The 26,011-nt window shown below is 36.5% G+C and overlaps 2 protein-coding genes across 2 annotated transcripts in view; one reads left to right on the forward strand and one right to left on the reverse strand.

The window, feature by feature from the left end:
- The window catches only part of nhlh1 (nescient helix-loop-helix 1), a 3,122-nt gene extending 1,130 nt beyond the window's left edge, over positions 1-1,992 (forward strand). Inside the window, exon 1 of the mRNA XM_062964795.1 lies at positions 1-1,992. This exon is cut by the window's left edge and continues 1,130 nt beyond it. The gene's annotated coding sequence lies outside the window, so the exon portion shown is untranslated.
- A 3,388-nt stretch (positions 1,993-5,380) lies between these two features.
- polr3c (RNA polymerase III subunit C) lies at positions 5,381-25,997 on the reverse strand. The gene is made up of 15 exons (XM_062964798.1): positions 25,863-25,997; positions 24,076-24,247; positions 21,497-21,758; positions 19,576-19,728; positions 16,880-16,980; positions 15,796-15,903; positions 13,926-14,018; positions 12,023-12,103; positions 11,894-11,945; positions 11,709-11,769; positions 10,027-10,177; positions 7,140-7,241; positions 5,884-5,933; positions 5,607-5,759; positions 5,381-5,515 (listed from the first exon to the last, which is right to left on the reverse strand). The coding sequence occupies exons 2-15, from the start codon at positions 24,220-24,222 to the stop codon at positions 5,437-5,439; spliced, it is 1,593 nt and encodes a 530-aa protein (XP_062820868.1). The 5' UTR covers positions 24,223-24,247; positions 25,863-25,997; the 3' UTR covers positions 5,381-5,436.
- Between the last annotated feature and the right edge of the window lie 14 nt (positions 25,998-26,011).

A 26,011-nucleotide genomic window follows, 5' to 3' on the forward strand; every position in this document is an offset into this window, starting at 1 on the left:
GACCTTTGGGTGCCGCGAACAAATTTTACGGCTTTACCAACTGCCATTTGGTTCTCATTGTTCAGACTAGATGACCTTTGCCTACCCCAAACAAATCTTATGGCTTTACCAACTGCCATTTGACTCCCATTTGGTCAGACTAGATGACCTTTGGGTGCCCCTAAGAAATCTTATGGCTTTACCAACTGCCATTTGACTCCCATTTGGTCAGACTAGATGACCTTTGGGTGCCCCTAAGAAATCTTATGGCTTTACCAACTGCCATTTGACTCCCATTGCTCAGACTAGATGACCTTTGGGTGCCGCTAACAACAATGGATGGATCTGGACCACACTTGCCACGAATGATGGGACTTGCAGTACCTTCACTGATACTGGGACACCCACCAACAATGGACTGGGACCAAACTTGGCACAGAGAAGCCCCAGGACCAACTGGGGTTAATGGGAATGGACCTTGATTTTGGGAGTTATAGTTCACCTGCATCCAGAAAGCACCGAACCCAGTTGACGTCAGATCCGGACCAAACTTGGCACAAACATGGCCAACTGTGCATACAGGGCTGGTTTGGGGGTGATGGACCTTGGATCTGGGAGTTGTAGTTCACCCTTATACAGACAGCATGGAACCCAGCTGACGATGGATTTGGACCAAACTTCAGTCGTATTACCTAACATCCCCCAAAAAATGCCTTCTCCTTATAACCCGGGCATGGCCGGGTCCACAAGCTTTTATATATATATATATATATATATATATATATATATATATATATATATATATATGTGCTAGCTGTGCCCGGCCATGCGTTGCTGTGGCAAAGTGGTGGTGGTATTGGTTAAAAATTGTTGTGTAATTTTTATTTGACGTTATTTGCAATTTTTTTATTAATTTTATTGTAAGTTATATTTTTATTTATTATATTTTATTATCTTCTTGTATTATTTTTAGTTATTTTCTGTTATTATAGTGTTTTATTGTATTAATTTTTAGTGTTTTTATTATTATTTTTTATTGGGTTGCTAGGAGACCAAGTGGGCGGAGCTTAGCCTTTAAACTGGCAGCAATTGGATAAAAGCAATTATTCCTCTCCCTCTAATTAGGACTTTATTTTTCTTTTCTTTTTGTTGTATCAACCTAGAGGCGTGGATGATGGGTTGTGTTGTCAAATTTCGAGGTTGGGGGGCCTGTAGTTTTGTTGTTTTGTGGGTCGCCGTGATGCCATCACTCTTTTATATATATATATATGGTTGATTTCTGCTCAAGAGATTGGACTAGATGACCTTTGGGGTTCCCCTTTGGACTCCTTTATAAGACATTTCTCTCTGGATGTGTGTAAATATATATACAGATATATTCCTGTCTGCATTGCACAGTTGTACTGGGTTCGTACCTCTTTAACTCCAATGGGTTTCCATGCAGAGCATTACGATCCCATTTTATAGTATGGAAATCATGGGATATATTATTTAGTACGAAACTTTCAAATCAAAATCTTTATTGCGGTCCTAGACCAGCGCAAGTACATAAGTAGTTCGGAGATTTTGGGATTTATAGTTCGGAGGAGGCTGAGGCTTCGATGCATTGACCGCCAATTATTGTTGCTAATATTAATTTATTATTATTATTATTATTATTATTATTATTATTATTATTAATATTATTATTTATTACACGTTTGGGCCGGGGATAATGGGAGTTGTAGTCCTCCCGTATTCTTTCCTCGTAAATCCACGAAAACGACATAAATGGATAAATCGATCCTGAGATAATTTATTACGTATGCCGTGGACCATTATTTATTTATATCTATTGATTCTATTTATTTATTTATTGTTTGGAAATAATATGTGATCGATGGATTTTCTTGCAATCCTTCTTTTGCACTTTTTTTCTCCCTCCGAGAGTTGATTTGCGTTATTGCTGCTCTTGTTTATATATATATATATGCGTAATATATATATATATCTATATAAAATGATAAGGGATCAGTTTTGTGTGCCTGTCTTTTCTTTTTTTCCGGCTCGTTTTCTCGTTCTTTCTTTTTTCCTCCTCTTCTGGGCCGCAGCTGGGCAATTTCGCAGGCGGAAAATCCAAAAGCCCGGCCCTAATCGCATCTCACGCTCCGAAGCGCAGAAAGATTCCCAATGGGTTTAAAGGGAAATAAAACACTAAAAAAAAAAACACACTCGTTTTGGATGAACACACTTCGGACTCGGGCCCGGAACGGATCCCGCAACAGATTAGATAGAAAGAGAAATAGACGGATAAGATGGAAGGATAGAAATACTAATAGATAAGATGGGTTGCTGTGAGATTTGAGTCTCTTTGTGGAGAAAAAAGCATGATATAAATAATAGTAACAATAACAATAATAATAATAATAATGCTGTCTCTGAGTCTCCTTGTGGAGAGAAAAAATGGGATCTAAATACACAATAATAATAATAATAATAATAATAATAATAATAATAATAATGCTGTCTCTGAGTCTACTTGTGGAGAGAAAAAACGGGATCTAAATACAAATAATAATAATAATAATAATAATAATAATGCTGTCTCTGAGTCTCCTTGTGGAGAGAAAAAATGGGATCTAAATACACATAATAATAATAATAATAATAATAATAATAATAATAATAATAATGCTGTCTCTGAGTCTACTTGTGGAGAGAAAAAACGGGATCTAAATACAAATAATAATAATAATAATAATAATAATGCTGTCTCTGAGTCTCCTTGTGGAGAGAAAAAACGGGATCTAAATACAAATAATAATAATAATAATAATAATAATAATAATAATGCTGTCTCTGAGTCTCCTTGTGGAGAGAAAAAATGGGATCTAAATACACATAATAATAATAATAATAATAATAATAATAATATATTCTAATACTAATAATAGATACATAGCTGCTTTGAATCTTCTTGTGGATAGAAAAAGCAGGATATAGTAATATGTCGGAGTCTACTTGTGGAGAGAAAAAGCGGGATTTAAATACACATAATAATAATAATAATAATAATAATAATGCTGTCTCTGAGTCTCCTTGTAGAGAGAAAAAGCGGGATCTAAATACACATAATAATAATAATAATAATAATAATAATGCTGTCTCTGAGTCTCCTTGTGGAGAGAAAAAACGGGATCTAAATACACATAATAATAATAATAATAATAATAATAATAATGTCTCGGAGTCTCTTTGTGGAGAGAAAACACAGGATCTAAATAATAATAATAATAATAATAATAATAATAATAGTAATAAATGTCTTTGGGTCTCCTTGTGGAGAGAAAAAATGGGATCTAAATACACATAATAATAATATATTCTAATACTAATAATAGATACATAGCTGCTTTCAATCTTCTTGTGGAGAGAAAAAGCAGGATATAGTAATATGTCGGAGTCTACTTGTGGAGAGAAAAAGCGGGATTTAAATACACATAATAATGATAATAATAATAATAATAATGCTGTCTCTGAGTCTCCTTGTGGAGAGAAAAAGCGGGATTTAAATACACATAATAATAATAATAATAATAATGCTGTCTCTGAGTCTATTTGTGGAGAGAAAAAGCGGGATTTAAATACACATAATAATGATAATAATAATAATAATAATGCTGTCTCTGAGTCTCCTTGTGGAGAGAAAAAGCGGGATTTAAATACACATAATAATAATAATAATAATGCTGTCTCTGAGTCTATTTGTGGAGAGAAAAAGCGGGATTTAAATACACATAATAATGATAATAATAATAATAATAATGCTGTCTCTGAGTCTCCTTGTGGAGAGAAAAAGCGGGATTTAAATACAAATAATAATAATAATAATAATAATAATAATGATAATGCTGTCTCGGAGTCTCCTTGTGGAGAGAAAAAACGGGATCTAAATACAAATAATAATAATAATAAAATGTCTTTCCACAAGGGGACTCAAAGCAGTTATGTATCTATTATTAGTTTTGGAATGCATTATTATTGTTTATTTATACCTCACTTTTTCTCCCTACAAGGAGACTCCGAGACATCATCATTATTATTATTATTATTATTATTATTATTATTATTATTATTATTATTATTATGTGTATTTAGATCCCATTTTTTCTCTCCACAAGGAGACTCAGAGACAGCATTATTATTATTATTATTATTATTTACGAAATCCAGCATATCTATCCCGTCCACTTCCACTTCGGCTCGTCTGACCGGTCTCCCTTTGGGCATCAGGTGGCGGCCACTCTCCCTCCGGACGGCAACACTGACCGCCGGCCATCCAAGCAGCTGCTCCCCAGTTCGCGCGCAGAGTGTTTCTTTCCCATTGAAATCAGGATATAATAAATCCAGGGAGCCATCTGTCGGCGCTCTCCCACCCGGCCACCCCGGCATATGGGCCCGACGCCTGGTCCCCCCCCCCTCGAGGCCGTGGAACACCCCCCCCCTTCATTGCAAACTCTAGTGGGTCTTAATGGCAGATCTAATGCAAAATAAGAATCATAGAATCCTAGAGTTGGAAGAGACAGTGAAGTATGATGTTTGGTTTTCGCAGAAGTTGAGGCAGCAACTGGCTTCAGATAAGCCTTGCCTAGGATTGCATTGGAAGCTGAGTGGGAAAGGAGTGCGGACATCAGGGCTGGATACTCTCACCCTCCCTATTCAACTTGTACGCAGAACACATCATGCGACATGCGGGGCTTGAGGAATCCAAGGCTGGAGTTAAAATTGCTGGAAGAAACATGAACAACCTTAGGTATGCAGATGATCCCACTCTGATGGCCGAAAGCGAGGAGGAGCTGAGGAGCCTTCTCACCAAGGGGAAAGAAAGAAGAAAGTGCAAAAGCTGTCGGAGACGAGCTCTGGCCTGGACTGGTCCATGGGGTCACCAAGAGTCGGAGACGAGCTCTGGCCTGGACTGGTCCATGAGGTCACCAAGAGTCGGAGACGAGCTCTGGCCTGGACTGGTCCATGAGGTCACCAAGAGTCGGAGACGAGCTCTGTCCTGGACTGGTCCATGGGGTCACCAAGAGTCGGAGACGAGCTCTGGCCTGGACTGGTCCATGGGGTCACCAAGAGTCGGAGACGAGCTCTGGCCTGGACTGGTCCATGGGGTCACCAAGAGTCGGAGACGAGCTCTGGCCTGGACTGGTCCATGAGGTCACCAAGAGTCGGAGACGAGCTCTGGCCTGGACTGGTCCATGAGGTCACCAAGAGTCGGAGACGAGCTCTGGCCTGGACTGGTCCATGAGGTCACCAAGAGTCGGAGACGAGCTCTGGCCTGGACTGGTCCATGGGGTCACCAAGAGTCGGAGACGACTACACAACTGAGCAGCAGCATATAGGATTGCACTGAAGAACACAATTTCTGTGCACCAAAACAATTTATTTATGAAAATAAAGGAGGAAGAGAGGTCCGTTTCATCGCTTGATGGTGCTGTTGATGTACGACTCCAGGATGAAGATGGTCTCGTCCACTTGGTTCTCGCTGGCGTCGATCCTTGGGTTTCAAAAGGGGAAGAAACAGGGTTGGATCAGGGCCTTCCGCTCGTTCGGCCCATGTTTAGTTCACTTTAGGAGGGAGGACTCACTTGTGGACGTTGCGCTTGAGGTCCTCCAGCTGCTGGCGCTCGGGGCCCGTGATCATCTCCTCGATCTCCTGCAGCTGGGCCTCCTCGGCCCCTCCGGATGACTGCAAGGACGCCAGGATGGCCTCCACCCGCTGGGACTTCTCCAGCAGGCGCCTGGGACAGGAAGCGAAGGAAGGAGGAAGGGGAAGAACGTGAGGAGTTATTGTGCTGGGAGACCTAGAACCCCTTGGTAGCTCTGAGTCCCCCCACAAACAGCCCCACACACACGCCTGCTCACCGGTTCTCCTTGGTCTCGTGGAGCCGCCTTTCCATCAGGTTGGCCACGCTCTGGAACAGAAAGAAGGGGGATTCGTGTACCCATCATGACGCTAATGCTACTACTACTACTACTACTACTTATTATTATTATTATTGCACCCTTGCAGTGATGTTGACCGGCTGTATCTGCCTAGAAGATCAGGGGTCAGAGGACTCTTGCAAGTAAAACAAGCAGTCAAAGAAGAAGGACATGCCCTGGCAGAATATGGAAAGCAAAGTGAAGAACCTGCTTTGATTGAAGTCAAAAATCAGAAACTCCTCAAAGCACAGCAGACAAAAAACCAGTACAAGAAAACCGCACTACAAACTAGAGCTGACAACTGGCACAACAAAACATTGCATGGAAAGTTCCTTGACAAAATGGAAGGAAAAGCTGATCAGGAGAAGACCTGGCTCTGGCTCACGAATGGGACCCTGAAGAAGGAGACAGAAGGCCTGATCCTTGCAGCCCAGGAGCAAGACATCAGGACAAAGGCCATTCAGGCCAAGATCGAAAAATCAGCTGATGACCCAAAATGCAGACTGTGCAAGGAAAACAACGAAACCATGGATCATATCCTCAGCTGCTGTAAGAAAATCGCACAGACAGACTACAAACAGAGGCACAACTGTGTGGCCCAAATGATCCATTGGAACTTATGCCTCAAGATCCACCTCCCAGCAGCAAAGAACTGGTGGGATCACAAACCTGCAAAAGTCTTGGAAAATGAGCACGCAAAGATACTGTGGGACTTCCGAATCCAGACTGACAAAGTTCTGGAACACAACACACCAGACATCACAGTTGTGGAAAAGAAAAAGGGTTGGATCATTGATGTTGCCATCCCAGGTGACAGTCGCATTGACGAAAAACAACAGGAAAAACTCAGCCGCTCTCAGGACCTCAAGATGGAACTGCAAAGACTCTGGCAGAAACCAGTGCAGGTGGTCCCGGTGGTGATGGGCATATCATTATATAAATATTCATTATATAAATTATCACCATAATCATGATACTACTAATAATATAATGCCTTCATCAAAGCAGAATAATTGTAATACATAAACATAATATAATATGTTCACCATGACAATATAATAATAATCACCAGGACAATAATACAAAAATATGATCGTATATAATATATCCATCTATGATTCTAAGGTTACGGGTAAGGATTTTTATCCTTTTTCATGTATGGATTAATGGGGAAAAGGCTGGGAAGCGCTGCTTGCCTTGTAAGAGCGGTGGAGCAACATGCGGGCGGCCGAGAGCGTGTCCACCCCATAGAGGTAGAAGGTCCGGGAAGGAGCGTGGTCCGGGGTTTTGGGGATTTCCTGTTGTAGGAAGAGCAAGAATAACAATAAAATAGTAATAATAATAATAATAATAATAATTTTTCGCATTGACGAAAAACAACAGGAAAAACTCAGCCACTATCAGGACCTCAAGATTGAACTGCAAAGACTCTGTCAGAAACCAGTGCAGGTGGTCCCGGTGGTGATCGGCACATTGGGTGCTATGCCAAAAGATCTCAGCCGGCATTTGGAAACAAATAGACATTGACAAAATTACGATCTGCTAACTGCAAAAGGCCACCCGACTGGGATCTGCAGCATCATCCGAAAATACATCACACAGTCCTAGACACTTGGGAAGTGTTCGACTTGTGATTTTGTGATACGAAATCCAGCACATCTATCTTGTTTGCTGTGTCATTATTATTATTATTATTATTATTATTATTATTATTATTATTATTATTATTTTCACATTGGTGGCAAACACAGGGACCATTCCAACAACCATAATAACAACAACAACAATAAACGTTTGCACTTTGGCAGCAACCACAGGGGCCATTCCAACAACCTTAATAATAATAATATTAATAATAAAAATATAGTCTGCACATTGGCAGCAACCACAGGGTCCATTCCAACAACCATAATAATAATAATATTAATATTAACAATAATAGAATATTTATTTATTTATTTATTTCGGCACGTCTATCCCGCCCTTCTCACCCGAAGGGACTCAGGGCGGCTTACAAAACTGGCAGAATTCGATGCCAATATACAACAATACCAAAGAATAATAACATAAGCAATTAAAAACAGATTTAAAATAATACAAAATAATAGAATAGGTTGCACATTGGTGGCAACCATAGAGACCATTCCAAAAACCATAATAATAATAATAATAATAATAATAATAATAATAAGAAGAAGAAGAAGAAGAAGAAGAAGAAGAAGAAGAAGCACTTGCACATTGGCAGTGACCATACGGACATTCCAACAACCATCATAATAAAGTAACAATAGTAGTAGTAATAATAATAATGATAATGATAATAAAGCATGATAACACCAACATACAGCAGATACCAACTCTCCTAGGCTTCAGGAAAGCCTTAAAGACATGGTTGTGCACGCAAGCTTTTAATGAATGAGAACATGGACTTTACATGACCTGTACGAAGAATCGAGGATTCTGGATGAATGGATTTTAATCTTGGACATTCTTAAAATTTGATATAATGTGATTTTATTTTGTAATGGTATCTGTTTTATATGAACTGTTGTTTTGTAGATTGTTTTCTATGAATTGTTGTTTTTACATTGTTTTTAGGCATTGAATTTTTGCCTATTTACTGTAAGCCGCTTTGAGTCTCCTTGGAGAGAAAGGCGGGGTAAAAGTGATGTAAATAAATAAATAAATAATAGTAATAGTAATAATAAACGTTTACACACTGGCAGTGACCACAAGGGCCATTCCAACAAGCCTAATAATAATAATAATAATAATAATAATAATAATAATAATAATAATAATAATAATAATAAACAACGTTGGCACATTGACAGCGACGACAAGGGCCATTCCACCAACTCTAATAGTAATAAGGATAATAATAATAATAATAATAATAATAATAATTAAAGCAAAGTGAAGAACCTGCTTTGATTGAAGTCAAAAATCAGAAACTCCTCAAAGCACAGCAGACAAAAAACCAGTACAAGAAAACCGCACTACAAACTAGAGCTGACAGCTGGCACAACAAAACACTGCATGGAAAGTTCCTTGACAAAATGGAAGGAAAAGCTGATAAGGAGAAGACCTGGCTCTGGCTCACGAATGGGACCCTGAAGAAGGAGGCAGAAGGCCTGATCCTTGCAGCCCAGGAGCAAGACATCAGGACAAAGGCAATTAAGGCCAAGATCGAAAAATCAGCTGATGACCCAAAGTGCAGACTGTGCAAGGAAACCGATGAAACCATTGATCATATCCTCAGCTGCTGTAAGAAAATTGCACAGACAGACTACAAACAGAGGCACAACTATGTGGCCCAAATGATTCATTGGAACCTATGCCTCAAGTTTCACCTCCCTGCAGTTAAGAACTGGTGGGATCACAAACCTGCAAAGGTTGTGGAAAATGAACACGCAAAGATACTGTGGGACTTCCGAATCCAGACTGACAAAGTTCTGGAACACAACACACCAGACATCACAGTTGTGGAAAAGAACAAGGTTTGGATCATTGATGTTGCCATCCCAGGTGACAGTCGCATTGATGAAAAACAACAGGAAAAACTCAGCCGCTCTCAGGACCTCAAGATTGAACTGCAAAGACTCTGGCAGAAACCAGTGCAGGTGGTCCCGGTGGTGATGGGCACACTGGGTGCCGTGCCAAAAGATCTCAGCCAGCATTTGGAAACAATAGACATTGACAAAATCACGATCTGCCAACTGCAAAAGGCCACCCGACTGGGATCTGCACACATCATCAGAAAATACATCACACAGTCCTAGGCACTTGGGAAGTGTTCGACTTGTGGTTTTGTGAAACGAAATCCAGCATATCTATCTTGTTTGCTGTGTCATACAACGTCGTTGTGTCAATAATAATAATAATAATAATAATAATAATAGCAGCAAGGAAGATTGGAACTCAAACCTTTCTCCCCTTCCCCTGCCCAAAACCTGAGCTGTATCCTATTCCTCTAGGATCCCCCATGCTTTCCTTTTTATAATTATGTCCACATAGAAAACTTTCAATAAAAACTACAATAAAATAATAATAATAATAATAATAATAATAGGGAGGCCTGACTTGTAAGGCGACGATGTTGGCGGAGAGCATCTTGTACATCATCTCCTTGGCCTCCTTGGCCGGGATCATGGCAAAGTCCTCGATCTGCTTCTGCTCCAAGTGCTTCTTCCTCAAAAGCAAGCGGAAGATCCGTGCACAGCGGGAGCCAAACCTGGATTGCGGGGTGGGAGACAATAATAATAATAATAATAATAATAATAATAATAATAATAATAATAATAGAAACACTCTGCAATTCCCATCTATTTATTTTCCTCTCGGCCTGTGCCACGCAATATTCTAAACAAGTCACTTTGCTTCAAAAGCCTCTCCATTTCAAGTTGGAAAATAGGGGATCCCAAAGGCCATGTAGTCCAACCCCAAACAGAAATATAGAAATAAATCCAATCTATTTAGAAACATTTTTTTTTCAATAGTCCATCATTATCATCATGATCATCACCACCACCACCATCATCATCCTTTCCTGGATTATCGATTCCAGATTTTCCACCTTCCAAGGTTTACTTATTATTATTATTATTATTATTATTATTATTATTATTATTATTATTATTTTCCAGGACAATTAATTTGAGAGTTGCCACTTTCCAAGTCTTGCTAATCATTATTATACATTATATGCATATATGTATTTACATATGCATGTATTTATTATGTCTTGCTAATCATTATTACATTATTATACATTATATACATATATGTATTTAGATATGCATGTATTTATTATTGTTATTAATATTAATTATCATTATACACCTTAAGCAGTTTTCTATGATTTTCTGCGCAGGTCAAGTCTGTCGACATCACTATGCAGGAGTCACGAGTATATTATTATTATTATTATTATTATTATTATTTTCCTGGACAATCAATTTGAGAGTTGCCACTTTCCAAGTCTTGCTAATCATTATTATACATTATATACATACATACATACATACATACATACATACATACATATATATATATATATATATATATATATATATATATATATGTACATATGCATGTATTTATTATTATTATTAATATTAATTATCATTATACACCTTAAGTAGTTTTCTATGATTTTCTGCGCAGGTCAAGTCTGTCGACATCACTATGCAGGAGTCACGAGTATATTATTATTATTATTATTATTATTATTATTATTATTATTATTATTATTTTCCTGGACAATCAATTTGAGAGTTGCCACTTTCCAAGTCTTGCTAATCATTATTATACATTATATACATATATATATATATTTACATATGCATGTATTTATTATTATTATTAATATTAATTATCATTATACACCTTAAGCAGTTTTCTACGATTTTCTGCGCAGGTCAAGTCTGTCGACATCACTATGCAGGAGTCACGAGTATATTATTATTATTATTATTATTATTATTATTATTATTATTATTATTATTATTTTCCTGGACAATCAATTTGAGAGTTGCCACTTTCCAAGTCTTGCTAATCATTATTATACATTATTTACATATATATATATATATTTACATATGCATGTATTTATTATTATTATTAATATTAATTATCATTATACACCTTAAGCAGTTTTCTACGATTTTCTGCGTAGGTCAAGTCTGTCGACATCACTATGCAGGTGTCATGAGTATATTATTATTATTATTAGTAGTATTAGTATTATTATTATTATTATTTACCTTTCCTGGACGATCGATTCCAGCGTGGCAGTGGCCAGAGAGGCCAAGGCTTTGTGGAGGTCTGTTTTGGGAAAAAGTTATGGAAATAAATATGGAAGACTTTAATATTACCTTTAATATGGAACGTTCTTACGGAGCCAAAAACGGCTTCTATTTATACGATCAGACCTTGCAAAAAAGGATACTGATGACGTACATCCCTCCGCCGCTTTCGCCAGATTTCCCAACAAATTCCAGCTGTAAAACAAAATGCAAAGTATGTTCACTTTAAGAACAAAGCAATTAATTACAAAGGCTGCAAGACTTTTTCTTACCGGGTCGTCGGCCAGAAGCGTCAGATACTGGTCAAGGATCTGCTTGGAAATGTTGTAGCCGGAAGGGAGCGACCGGAATATCTTTACAAGGAAATAATCCATACGTTTCCATTGGTTATTTATACACAAATGAACCTCTGCTTTACTGTAACTACATATTATTTATAAGGTTTTATATAAGTGGGAAAATGCAGCAGGAGTTTCAACAAATGCATCGGATGAGTTGAAGTTGACCACGTTTTCAATGCATTGAAATGTGAGCTGTTGACATGAGAATGGTATTATTATTATCTGTAAATAATTTACTTATTATTATTATTATTATACTTATTATTATACTTATTATTATACTTATTATTATTATTATTATTATTATTATTATGTATTTCTCTTATGGTTTTATAGTGTTTGTAAAACCCTGGAAGTGTTTTTGACTCTCACTTCATGTGGAAGTCGGTAGATAAATTACATATATATTATAATTATAATTATTATAATTATTATTATTATGTATTTCTCTTATGGTTTTATAACGTTTGTAAAATGCTGGAAATATTTTTGACTCTCACTTCAATTGAAAGTCGGTAGATAAATTACATATATATTATTATACGTATTAATATTATTATACTTATTATTATTATTTTGTATTTCTCTTATGGTTTTATAGCGTTTGTAAAATGCTGGAAATATTTTTGACTCTCACTTCATATGGAAGTCGGTAGATAAATTATATATATATTATTATACTTATTATTATAATACTTATTATTATATTTATAATTATAATTAAAATGTATTTCTCTTATGGTTTTATAGCGTTTGTAAAACCCTGGAAGTGTTTTTGACTCTCACTTCAATTGGAAGTCGGTAGATAAATTACATATATATTATTATACTTCTTCTTCTTCTTCTTCTTCTTATTATTATTATTATTATGTATTTCTCTTATGGTTTTATACCATTTGTAAAACCCTGGAAGCGTTTTTGACTCTCCCTTCATATGGAAGTCGGTAGATAAATTACATATATTATTATTATTATTATTATTATTATTATTATTATTATGTATTTCTCTTATGGTTTTATAGTGTTTGTAAAACCCTGGAAGTGTTTTTGACTCTCACTTCATGTGGAAGTTGGTAGATAAATTACATATATATTATTATACTTATTATACTTATTATTATTATTATTATTATTATTATTATTATTATTATGTATTTCTCTTATGGTTTTATAACGTTTGTAAAATGCTGGAAATATTTTTGACTCTCACTTCATATGGAAGTTGGTAGATAAATTATATATATATTATTATACTTATTATTATAATACTTATTATTATATTTATAATTATAATTATAATGTATTTATCTTATGGTTTTATAGCGTTCGTAAAATCCTGGAAATGTTTTTGACTCTCACTTCATGTGGAAGTCTGTAGATAAATTACATTTATTATTATTATTATTATTATTATTATTATTATTATTATTATTATTATTATTATTATTATTATTATGTATTTCTCTTATGGTTTTATAGCATTTGTAAAACCCTGGAAGTGTTTTTGACTCTCACTTCATGTGGAAGTCTGCAGATAAATTACCTATATTATTATACTTTTTAGTCTTATGTTGTATTACATTATAATATTATTGTATGTATATATATTATACTATTAAGCAGAGGCTGGATGGCCATCTGTCAGGGGTGCTTTGAATGAGATTTCCTGCTTCTTGGCAAGCGATTGGACTGGATGGCCCATGAGGTCTCTTCCAACTCTACTATTCTATGATTCTATGATTCTATTAGCATAGCACAAAAGTAATATTATACATTATGATATTGTATTTTTATTTGTATTATATTATTATATATTATTATTTTATTATCCCACCTCATTGGACGAGAGCGGCTGCGTGTAGGGAGCGCCCGGGGCGGTGGTGACCTCGCTCATCCGCAGCATCGTCCGCACGATTTCGCTGCTGGTCTGTCCAGAGAAAGGAAGGAGAAGCACGGCTTATGGACTTCAGTCAGAACAACTATACCTAAAGACTATGGACTATTGATTAAAAAGGTACACAGAGAGAACTACATCCTATCTATGACTGAACTTTAATAAGAAATGTGCCTGTATGGTGAATTAATATAAGATGTTTGTGAGTAAACAAGATATTTTTCAAAGAAGACTTTAAAAAAATCTCTGCGTGCATATTTTACACTCAGAGGTTTCAAGGGAGTGTATATCTTTTGGACAACTGCAATTTCAACTTCAAAGAAACAATCATCCTCTGCTCACCAAATATATTTTTGTAGTCCGTGGCAATTCAAAGACATGGTTCTTCAGTCTAACAGCTGAGTTCCCTGTGTGCCATTACATGAATGCTTATGAATATCACTGCGAATTCCCTTGCAATTTTTAATAGTTCCACCTTTTATTCTGACACGGCTGATGTACTTTACAAATGTTTATTTTATTTGGGTTTGCGGAGAATTGATGTTGGATGCTTATTTAATTATATTATTATAATATATTACACTGCTAATATATAATATATAATATATTATAATACACTGCTACCAGTGTAAAGATGTTTATAATGCGGCCAACAGATGTAAAGGTTATCCACGCTTGCCACCACTATGGGAAGATATAGCCACTAGCTACTTAGAGAGGAGACCTTTTAAATTTTGTTTTTCTTCTTTCTTCTTGTTTGTTTTTGATGGTAATATATATGACAGAAGCTGAGATGTTTAAAAGAACAATAACACGTTTATTCTGGCACAAAGCTTAATGGTTACACTAACTTTCTCTTTAGAGGCACTTTGGTTAACAATTGCAAAGCTAGAATGAGGTGTTTCAAACTTCTTAATGTCACTTCTTTCTTTACTGCTCTAAACTGCAGTCACCCTGTGAATTACAATCACAGATTATCAGGAGACAGACTACCCTAAAATAAGTCACCAAACTTATTTTAAATTGACTCAAAAATAAGCATTTGTGTCTCCCTGATCCCTTCAACTGAGGGTCAGTCTTCACTGTACCTCATCAGGGCACAGACTACCTTAAAATAAGTCACCAAACTTATTTTAAATTGACTCAAAAATAAGCATTTGTGTCTCCCTGATCCCTTCAACTGAGGGTCAGTCTTCACTGTACCTCATCAGGGCACAGACTACCTTAAAATAAGTCACCAAACTTATTTTAAATTGACTCAAAAATAAGCATTTGAGTCTCCCTGATCCCTTCAACTGAGGGTCAGTCTTCCCTGTACCTCATCAGGGCACAGACTACCTTAAAATAAGTCACCAAACTTATTTTAAACTGACTCAAAAACAAGCATTTGAGTCTCCCTGATCCCTTCAACTGAGGGTCAGTCTTCACTGTACCTCATCAGGGCACAGACTAACTGCTTCTTTTTCAAACCTGCACTTCTCCACCAAAACGTCTCCGCCCACTTCTCGATGGCAACCAACTCATGAGTGCAGAGTAACTGAAATATTGACCCTTTTAAAATGCAATTAAAGAGGACATCTGTAAACTAAAAAATTCACACTTCGTTACAGGGTTGTTGTATGTTTTCCGGGCTGTGTGGCCATGTTCCAGAAGTATCTCCTGACAATGCCTGCCCTAGATGTGGGCGAAACATCAGAAGAGAATGCTTCTGGAACATGGCCAGACAGCCCGGAAAACATACAACAACCCTGTGATCCCGGCCATGAAAGCCTTCTTATTAATTCCCTAAAGGAGAGAAAAAGGAACAGACCTGGTCCATCCTGTTGGCCACGGCGCTGACGATCGCTTGGTCCCGGAAGTGTTGGTGGAAGCGGTCCAGGTTGACCTGCCAGTAGATGCCTTCTTCAGGTCCAGGAGGCTGAATATTATGGGGGAGAGAGACGAAAGCAGAGGTGCCATTCATATGGGGCTGGCAAAACAATAACAATAATGGAATCTGCCATGGCAATCCCAAAATAATAATAATTATTATTTTATTATGACACAGCAAACAAGATAGACATGCTGGATTTCGTATCACAAAACCCCAAGTCGAACACTTCCCAAGTGTCTAGGACTGTATTATTATTATTATTATTATTTTATTATGACACAGCAAACAAGATAGATATGCTGGATTTCGTATCACAAAATCACAAGTCGAACACTTCCCAAGTGTCTAGGACTGTATTATTATTATTATTATTATTATTTTATCATGACACAGCAAACAAGATAGACATGCTGGATTTCGTATCACAAAATCACAAGTCGAACACTTCCCAAGCATTTAGGACTCTGTGATGTATTTTCGGGTGATGCGTGCAGATCCCAGTAGGGTGGCCTCTTGCATACATAACAAACATACAACATAACATGACTGCGTATTGAACTACTTTTTCTGTCAAATTTGTTGTATTACATGATGTTTTGGTGCTTAATTTGTAAAATCATGACCTAATTTGATGTTTAATAGGCCTTTCCTTAATGCCTCCTTATTATCCAACATATTCGCTCATCCAACATTCTGCCGGCCCGTTTAGCTTGGATAAGTGAGACTCTACTGTAATACTAATTGACATGGCAGTCCCAAAATACTGATGATGATGATGATGATGGTAATAATAATACTGGGAATTCTGCATAGGCAATCCCAAAATAATAATAATAATAATAATAACAACAATAGGAATCCTGAAGCTTGAGAAGCCCCCTTAGCATCCTTGGTGATTGTACTGAGCATGTTCAGACTCAGGACTCCATTTTGTAGTCAGTCTGGAAGTGGATGCATGTTGCTGTTTGGCACCCTTTCCTGACACCAAAATATTAAAAATACATCCTGGAACTCTGTGTACCTCCTTGGCGCCTGCCTCCTGCTTGGACCGCTTGGCCTTCCTCTCGCCTTCCTCCTCCACTTCCTCCTCTTCGCCATCAGAATGCCTCCGTTTCCCTTTCCCTGTGGATCGAGAAAGAAAAGAATATCATATAAATATATATAATATAAATAATAATACATTCTAATACTAATAATAGATGCATAGCCGCATTGAGTCTCTTTGTGGACAGAAAAAGTTAGGTAATAATAATAATAATAATAATAATAATAATAATAATAATAATAATAAAAACAACAACAACAACAATAGACACGCAGTTACTTTGAGTCTCCTTTGTGGAGAGAAAAGATCGGGTATAAATAATAATATATAATAATAATAAAAATTATAATGTTTTCCCAGGTTTTTTGTGGTAAAATTACAGTAGAGTCTCACTTATCCAACACTCGCTTATCCAACGTTCTGGATTATCCAACGCATTTTTGTAGTCAATGTTTTCAATATATCATGATATTTTGGTGCTAAATTCATAAACACAGTAATTACTACATAGCATTACTGTGTATTGAACTACTTTTTCTGTCAAATTTGTTGTATAACATGATATGTTGGTGCTTAATTTGTAAAATCATAACCTAATTTAATGTTTAATAGGCTTTTCCTTAATCTCTCCTTATTATCCAACATATTCGCTTATCCAACGTTCTGCCGGCCCGTTTACGTTGGATAAGTGAGACTCTACTGTAGTTGCATCAGCTTATATTTGGGTCGGCTTATACTCAAGTATATACAGTAATTTTATTGGTATCTCGGCTTATACTGGAGTCAATGTTTTCCCAGTTTTTTTGTGGTAAAATTAGGTGCCTCGGCTTATATTTGGGTCGGCTTATACTCGAGTATATACGGTAATTTTATTGGTATCTCGGCTTATACTGGAGTCAATGTTTTCCCAGTTTTTTTGTGGTAAAATTAGTTGCCTCAGCTTATATTTGGGTCGGCTTATACTCGAGTATATAAATATTATTGGTATCTTGGCTTATACTGGAGTCAATGTTTTCCCAGTTTTTTTGTGGTAAAATTAGGTGCCTCGGCTTATATTCGGGTTGGCTTATACTCGAGTATATACAGTAATTTTATTGGTATCTCGGCTTATACTGGAGTCAATGTTTTCCCAGTTTTTTTGTGGTAAAATTAGGTGCCTCGGCTTATATTCGGGTTGGCTTATACTCGAGTATATACAGTAATTTTATTGGTATCTCGGCTTATACTGGAGTCAATGTTTTCCCAGTTTTTTGTGGTAAAATTAGGTGCCTCGGCTTATATTCGGGTTGGCTTATACTCGAGTATATACAGTAATTTTATTGGTATCTCGGCTTATACTGGAGTCAGTATTTTCCCAGTTTTTTTGTGGTAAAATTAGGTGCCTCGGCTTATATTCGGGTTGGCTTATACTCGAGTATATACAGTAATTTTATTGGTATCTCGGCTTATACTGGAGTCAATGTTTTCCCAGTTTTTTTGTGGTAAAATTAGGTGCCTCGGCTTATATTCGGGTTGGCTTATACTCGAGTATATACAGTAATTTTATTGGTATCTCGGCTTATACTGGAGTCAATGTTTTCCCAGTTTTTTTGTGGTAAAATTAGGTGCCTCGGCTTATATTCGGGTTGGCTTATACTCGAGTATATACAGTAATTTTATTGGTATCTCGGCTTATACTGGAGTCAATGTTTTCCCAGTTTTTTTGTGGTAAAATTAGGTGCCTCGGCTTATATTCGGGTTGGCTTATACTCGAGTATATACAGTAATTTTATTGGTATCTCGGCTTATACTGGAGTCAATGTTTTCCCAGTTTTTTTGTGGTAAAATTAGGTGCCTCGGCTTATATTCGGGTTGGCTCCAGTATAAGCCGAGATACCAATAAAATTACATTAATTGAGGCCTCAGTAGTTTAAATGTTTTTGAATCTTTACGTCAAACTGTAATTTAAGATAGGACTGTTCAACTCTGATTATTTATTTATTTATTTATTTACAGCATTTATATTCCACCCTTCTCACCCCGACTCAGGGCGGATCACATTACACATATAGGCAAACATTCAATGCCTTTTAACATAGAACAAAGACAAGACAAACATAGGCTCCGAGCGGGCCTCGAACTCATGACCTCCTGGTCAGAGTGATTCATTGCAGTTAATTGCAGCTGCTTGCTCTCCCACCTGCGCCACAGCCCGGGCCTAAATCATTATTTTCATCTTCTTCAATGTAAAGGTGCTTATGTATCTTTTTAATAATCATAAGAGTGAAATAATAAATGTAATAATAATAATAATAAATGCAGTAAAATAATAAATGTAATAATAGAGTAAAATAATAAATGTATTAATAATAATAAAAATAGAGTAAAATAAATGTAAAAGTAACAACAATAATAGAGTAAAATAATAAATGTAATAATAATAATGAATGGAGTGAAATAATCAATGTAACAATACCAATAATAATAGAGAAAAATAATAAATATATCATATATACTTGAGTATAAGCCGACCTGAATAGAAGCCCACCAGGACCCTCACCCGAGTATAAGTCGAGGAGGGTTTTTTTTCAGTCCTAAAAAAGGGCCAAAAAACTAGGCTTATACTTGAGTATATACAGTAAATAAGAGCAACTGGAGTTGAGAGCTCGGTCACAATGAATTAAACACCTTACCTGCGAGGTTGGGTTTGGGAGCGGCACAGGCGTCGGTCTCGGAGGAGGAAACTTGGCTTTCGCGGGGGGTCAAAGGGCACTGCTGGACAAAGCGAGTGTCGGCCAGGCGCACAAAGGTGGCCGAGACCTCGCCGTCGTCCATCGTTTTGCCCTCTGGGAGGAAAAACAACACTGGTTCAAGCCACGATCTCACTTCTACCAGGCATATATTTCGGGAAGGGGATGAAATATTCAGAATTAGCTTATATTAACACACATATATATATTCACAATTAGTCTATTATTGTTATAAAGCAGAGACTGGGTGGCCATCTGTCGGGAGGGCTTTGACAGCAGAAAGGGATTGGACTGGATGGCCTTTGGGATCTCTTCCAACTCTAGGATTCTATGTCTCTATTATTATTATTACCCATGGATTCCATGGGTTAGCTGAGAGTTTACTGTATTATTATTATTATTATTATTATCGCCTCTTCCCATCCTCATGGGTTCCATATTGTATTATTATTATTATTATGATGGCCTCTTCCCATCCTCATGGGTTTCATATTGTATTATTATTATTATTATTATGGCCTCTTCCCATCTTCATGGGTTCCATATTGTATTATTATTATTATTATGATGGCCTCTTCCCATCCTCATGGGTTTCATATTGTATTATTATTATTATTATTATGGCCTCTTCCCATCTTCATGGGTTCCATATTGTATTATTATTATTATTATTATTATGGCCTCTTCCCATCCTCATGAGTTCCATATTGTATTATTATTATTATTATTATTATTATTATTATTATTATTATTATTATTGCCTCTTCCCATCCTCATGGGTTCCATATTGTATTATTATTATTATTATTATTATTATTATTATTATTATTATTGCCTCTTCCCATCTTCATGGGTTCCATATTATTATTATTATTATTATTATTAATAATAATAATAATAATAATATGGCCTCTTCCCATCCTCATTGGGTCCCTATTGTATTATTATTATTATTATTATGATTATGATTATGATTATTATTATTATTATGGCCTCTTCCCATCCTCATGGGTTCCATATTGTATTATTATTATTATTATTATTATGGCCTCTTCCCATCTTCATGGGTTCCATATTGTATTATTATTATTATTATTATTATTATTAATAATAATAATAAGGCCTCTTCCCATCCTCATTGGGTCCCTATTGTATTATTATTATTATTATTATTATTATTATTGTTGTCTCTTCCCATCCTCATGGGGTCCATAGGTTATCTGAGAATCCCTTGTATTATTATTATTATTATTATTATTATTATTATTATTATTATTATTATGGCTTCTCCCAATCCCCATGGGTGCCTTGGGTTAGCTGAGTCTAATTCTTCCTCCTTCCTCTTCCTCTTCTTCTTCATCTTGTTTCTTCCAAGAGTTATCTGAAACTCTATTGTATTCATCTTATTATTATTGTGGCTTCTCCCAATCCTCATCCTAATCTTTTTTTCTTCTCCCACTCTATGTCCTCGAGGGGACCCAGGGCAAACATTCAATGCCATAAAGAAACTAAAACAAAATAACCCACCCATAATATTACTATTACTATTATTATGGTTTCTTCCAATCCTCGTGAGTGCCATGGGTTAACTTTTTCATCTCAGGAGTGACTTGGGTTAACCGAGAGTCTATCATATTATTATTATTATTATTATTATTATTATTATTATTATTATTGTAACACCATCTTCTCCAATTGTAGTGGAATATAGACTACTTGGAAGCCCAGAGTTTTCTGAGCAGAGGCTGGGTGGTCATCTGTCGGGGGGGCTTTGGTAGTGTCTTCTTCAACAGCAGAGGGGATGGACTGGGTGACCTCTGGGGGTCCCTTGCAACACTAGTGGTCAATAGGCTCCCATGCTCACCCTCCATGGTGTCGGTCAGCCGGTCGGCCACCTTCCTGATCAGGGCTCCCTTGGGCATCTGTCCGTTGAGCAGCAGTTCCTCCACGAGGAGTTCTCCGGCATCGCCGTAGAGGGTCTTGGCCGTGTAGATGTAGCGCGGGAAGCGCAGGAGGCGCAGGACACACTCGCACCGAGCCTCGTACTCCACCGGCGCCCCACGCCTCCGCGGCGCATGGAAGGACACCAGGCCGTGATGGATCAGCACACACAGCGCCTTACGCACCTGTCAGAGGAATCGGAAGCATTAAGGAAAGGACCGTCCGACAGACAGAAAGATATACATACAGATAGACACACACAGACAGTCCTCGACTGACAAACGACTCCTAGTTAAGAACTTTGGGGCTGAGACACCAGGAAGTGAGAGGGGTCTTATATTATACTAGCTGTGCCCGGCCACGCGTTGCTGTGGCAAAGTGGTGGTGGTATTGGTTAAAAATTGTTGTGTAATTTTTATTTGACGTTATTTGCAATTTTTTATTAATTTTATTGTAAGTTATATTTTGATTTATTATATTTTATTATTTTCTTGTATTATTTTTAGTTATTTTCTGTTATTATAGTATTTTACTAGCTGTGCCCGGCCACGCGTTGCTGTGGCGAAGTATGGTGGTATGGGAAATAAAGTATTGAGGAATTGGTGGTAGTTAAGGTAAAGGGTCCCCTGGGCTGACTGGGTTGCTAGGAGACCAAGTGAGTGAAGCTTAGCCTTCTAACTGGCAGCAATTGGATATAAACAATTATTCCTCTCCCTCTAATTAGGACTTTCTTTTCTTTTCTTTTTGTTGTATGAACGTAGAGGCATGGATGAGGGGTTGTGCTGCCAAGTTTAGTGTTTCTGGGATGTGTAATTTTGTTGTTTTGTCCTAGGCCGAGGCATGGATGAGGGGTTGTGCTGTCAATTTTCGAGGTTGTGGGGTGTTTACTTTTGTTGTTTTGTCCGCTGCCGTGATGCCATCACTCTTTTATATACAGTAGAGTCTCACTAATCCAAGCTAAACGGGCCGGCAGAAGCTTGGATAAGCGAGTATCTTGGATTATAAGGACTGATCAAGGAAAAGCCTATTAAACATCAAATTAGGTTATGATTTTACAAATTAAGTACCAAAACATCATGTTATACAACAAATTTGACAGAAAAAGTAATTCAATACGTAGTAATGTTATGTTGTAATTACCGTATTTACGAATTTAGCACCAAAATATCACGATATATTGAAAACATTGACTACAAAAATGGCTTGGATTATCCAGAGGCTTGGATAAGCGAGGCTTGGATTAGTGAGACTCTACTGTATATAGATTGTATTAATTTTTTAGTGTTTTTTGTTAATTTTTTGGGGGTTGCTAGGAGACCAAGTCGGAGGAGCTTAGCCTTCTAACTGGCAGCAATTGGATAAAAGCAATTATTCCTCTCTCTCTAATTATTATTATTATTACTATTATTATTATTATTATTATTAACTTCATTTCTATCCCGCTCTTCTCACCCCGTAGGGGACTCAGAGCGGCATACAACATACATCTAGGCAAAAATTCAATGCATTATACAAAGCAAATAAAACATAACATAAAATCAATAGAAACAATCAACATATAAATACAATTTAAAATTATTAATATTAAAATATTAAAACAAAAACAGCATCTAGACAAACATTATTAGGCCCTCCCCCTATCGATGTGAGAGAATTCTTCTGGAACACGGCTATACAGCCCGAAAAACTCACAGCACCTCACTGTATTTCCAACATTTTTTTGGCTTTTTTATTTTGGCTTATGGTTTGCATTCTTGCTCTTTATGACTGTTGTTGTTGTTGTTGTTGTTGTTGTTATTATTATTATTATTATTATTATCACCATCACTCCTGCAGAAACAAGCCTAGCAGTGAACTGCATCCCTCTAATAAACACCACACTATAGATGCTCTCCAACATTTGCATGGCATGATTTTGGCAGGAAATAGGTCTCCGGCCCAGCAGCTCCTTCCAGCTTCAGGGAAAGAGCCCTGGCTTTCTGCAGGGCTGCATTTCATCACTAAAGGCCCCCCATTAGTTCCCCTTAATCCTCTCCCGTCATGTGCTTCCCTCCTCTGGCAGCTGCACACTATGATTTTTCTGTGAAGCCTGATTACTTCATCCAGTGATACTTTCAGTACAAGCATCCCAAATATGCCACCTTCCAAACACTGCAAAGATTTGCATAATTTAAGTCAGTTTTTAAAATCTGTTGGGCATAAAAACCTTACTGGTTAATCTCCAGAACTCGACGCTCCTGCTCCAAACCCCGTCAATGACATTCTCTCCACTCGATAAGAACGAGCCCCCAAATGCTGCCAGCTCAATGGTGGTGTGTGTGTGTGTAATTAGGACTTTCTTTTTCTTTTCTTTTTGTTGTATCAACCTAGAGGCATGGATGATGGGTTGTGTTGTCAAATTTCGAGGTTGGGGGGCTTGTAGTTTTGTTGTTTTGTGGGTCGCCGTGATGCCATCACTCTTTTATATATATAGATAACAGGGGCTGCTTTCAAGCTAGATACCTGGTGGAGGGGCCTGCGTGCCTGGTGGGCCAGGACCCCCAAGGGCTGCCCCCCCCTCCGGATGAGCTGTGTCCCAATGGCCCCCACAATCTCCCCAAAGTGTTCGCGCAGAAGGAGCGAGCACAGCTGGATCTGCGCCTGCGTCATCCCCCTTTCCCGGAAACGGAGCACCCTGTAAAAGATGGAATTTTATTATTATTATTATTATTATTATTATAATCATCATCATCATTACTGTATTATTTATACCCCGCTTTTTCTCTCCACAAAGGAGATCAACATTGGAAGCATTCAATGCAATACTTTTGGCAATCTTCTTCGAAGCAGTATCTCCAAGTATATGTTCACCAATGCATCTCCATGTACAGTAGAGTCTCACTTATCCAAGCCTCGCTTATCCAAGCCTCTGGATAATCCAAGTCATTTTTGTAGTCAACGTTTTCAATGTATCGTGATATTTTGGTGCTAAATTCATAAATACAGTAATTACAACATAACATTACTGCGTATTGAACTACTTTTTCTGTCAAATTTGTTGTATAACATGAAGTTTTTGTGCTTAATGTGTAAAATCATAACCTAATTTGATGTTTAATAGGCTTTTCCTTAATCCCTCATTATCCAAGATATTCGCTTATCCAAGCTTGGATTAGTGAGACTCTACTGTATATATTCATATACACACATACATACATACATATATATATATATATATATATATATCCATCTATGTATTTCCATGTATATTATTTTATTTATTTATTTATTTAATATACCACTCTTCTCCCCCAGAGAGACCCAGAGTGGTCTTACATAATGGCAAGATTAATGCCACATATAATACAAAATATAGTAAAAACAAACAATCGTAAAAACACACTTAAAAACCAATATCATACCCCATTAAAACATTAAAACACTGTGTGACCGTTACAACATATATCCATATGTGGGTATATATATTCCATATATAAATCCATCTATGTATTTCCCTCTATCTATCATTCTATCTATCTATCCAGCTATGTATTTCCATGTATGTGTTTGTTATATGTATGTATACACACACACACCACGTATATATCCTTCTATGCAACAGTAACAATAATAGAGTAAAATAATAAATGTAATAACAATAATAGAGTAAAATAATAAATGTATGGCAAGCATATACATATATATATTCCTATATATATTTAAATGTCTATATTCCTATATATATGTGTTTATATTCCTATGTTTAGATTACCGTATTTAAATGCTCATATTAATATATATAATATACATGTTTATATACACACACGCATATAGACATATAATATATTAATTATAGACATATATATTATATGATATGATATTTTCTGATATTTTATATTAATATATATAATATATAAATGTTTATACACACACATATATACACACACACACATATAGACATATTATAATATATAGCATATTAATTATAGACATATATTATATGGTATGATCATATTTTCTGATATTTTATATTAATATATATATATATATATATATAAATGTTTATACACACACATATAGACATATATTATAATATATAGCATATTAATTATAGACATATATTTTATATGATCATATTTTCTATATTTTATTTTATATATATATATAATATAAATGTTTATACATACACATATATATACACACACACATATAGACATATATTATAATATATAGCATATTAATTATAGACATATATATTATATGATATGATCATATTTTCTATGATATTTTATATTATTATTGCTCCTCACGCTTCTGCGCAGGCTTCGACTTCCTCGAGTAGGCCTCAAAGCCCGCCCCCGGCAACCATGGCAACCACTTCCGCCTCGGGAGCCCCGCCCACCCTGCGTAGGATTGAGCCGGAGAGAGACTTCCGCCTGTCCGCTCTAGGCCGGTCCCT

The sequence above is a fragment of the Anolis carolinensis genome, unplaced genomic scaffold (genome assembly GCF_035594765.1).
Source record: "Anolis carolinensis isolate JA03-04 unplaced genomic scaffold, rAnoCar3.1.pri scaffold_14, whole genome shotgun sequence".
NCBI lineage: Eukaryota > Metazoa > Chordata > Lepidosauria > Squamata > Dactyloidae > Anolis > Anolis carolinensis.

Excerpts from the sequence above, each read along its gene's own strand:
- polr3c (XM_062964798.1), bottom strand. The coding sequence starts at position 24,222 with ATGACGCAGGCGCAGATCCAGCTGTGCTCGCTCCTTCTGCGCGAACAC. Across the intron at positions 11,946-12,022 it reads CGCTTCTGGCCGACGACCCG|CTGGAATTTGTTGGGAAATC; the intron begins GTAAGAAAAAGT and ends TTTGTTTTACAG. Across the intron at positions 5,516-5,606 it reads CTCAAGCGCAACGTCCACAA|GATCGACGCCAGCGAGAACC; the intron begins GTGAGTCCTCCC and ends TTGAAACCCAAG.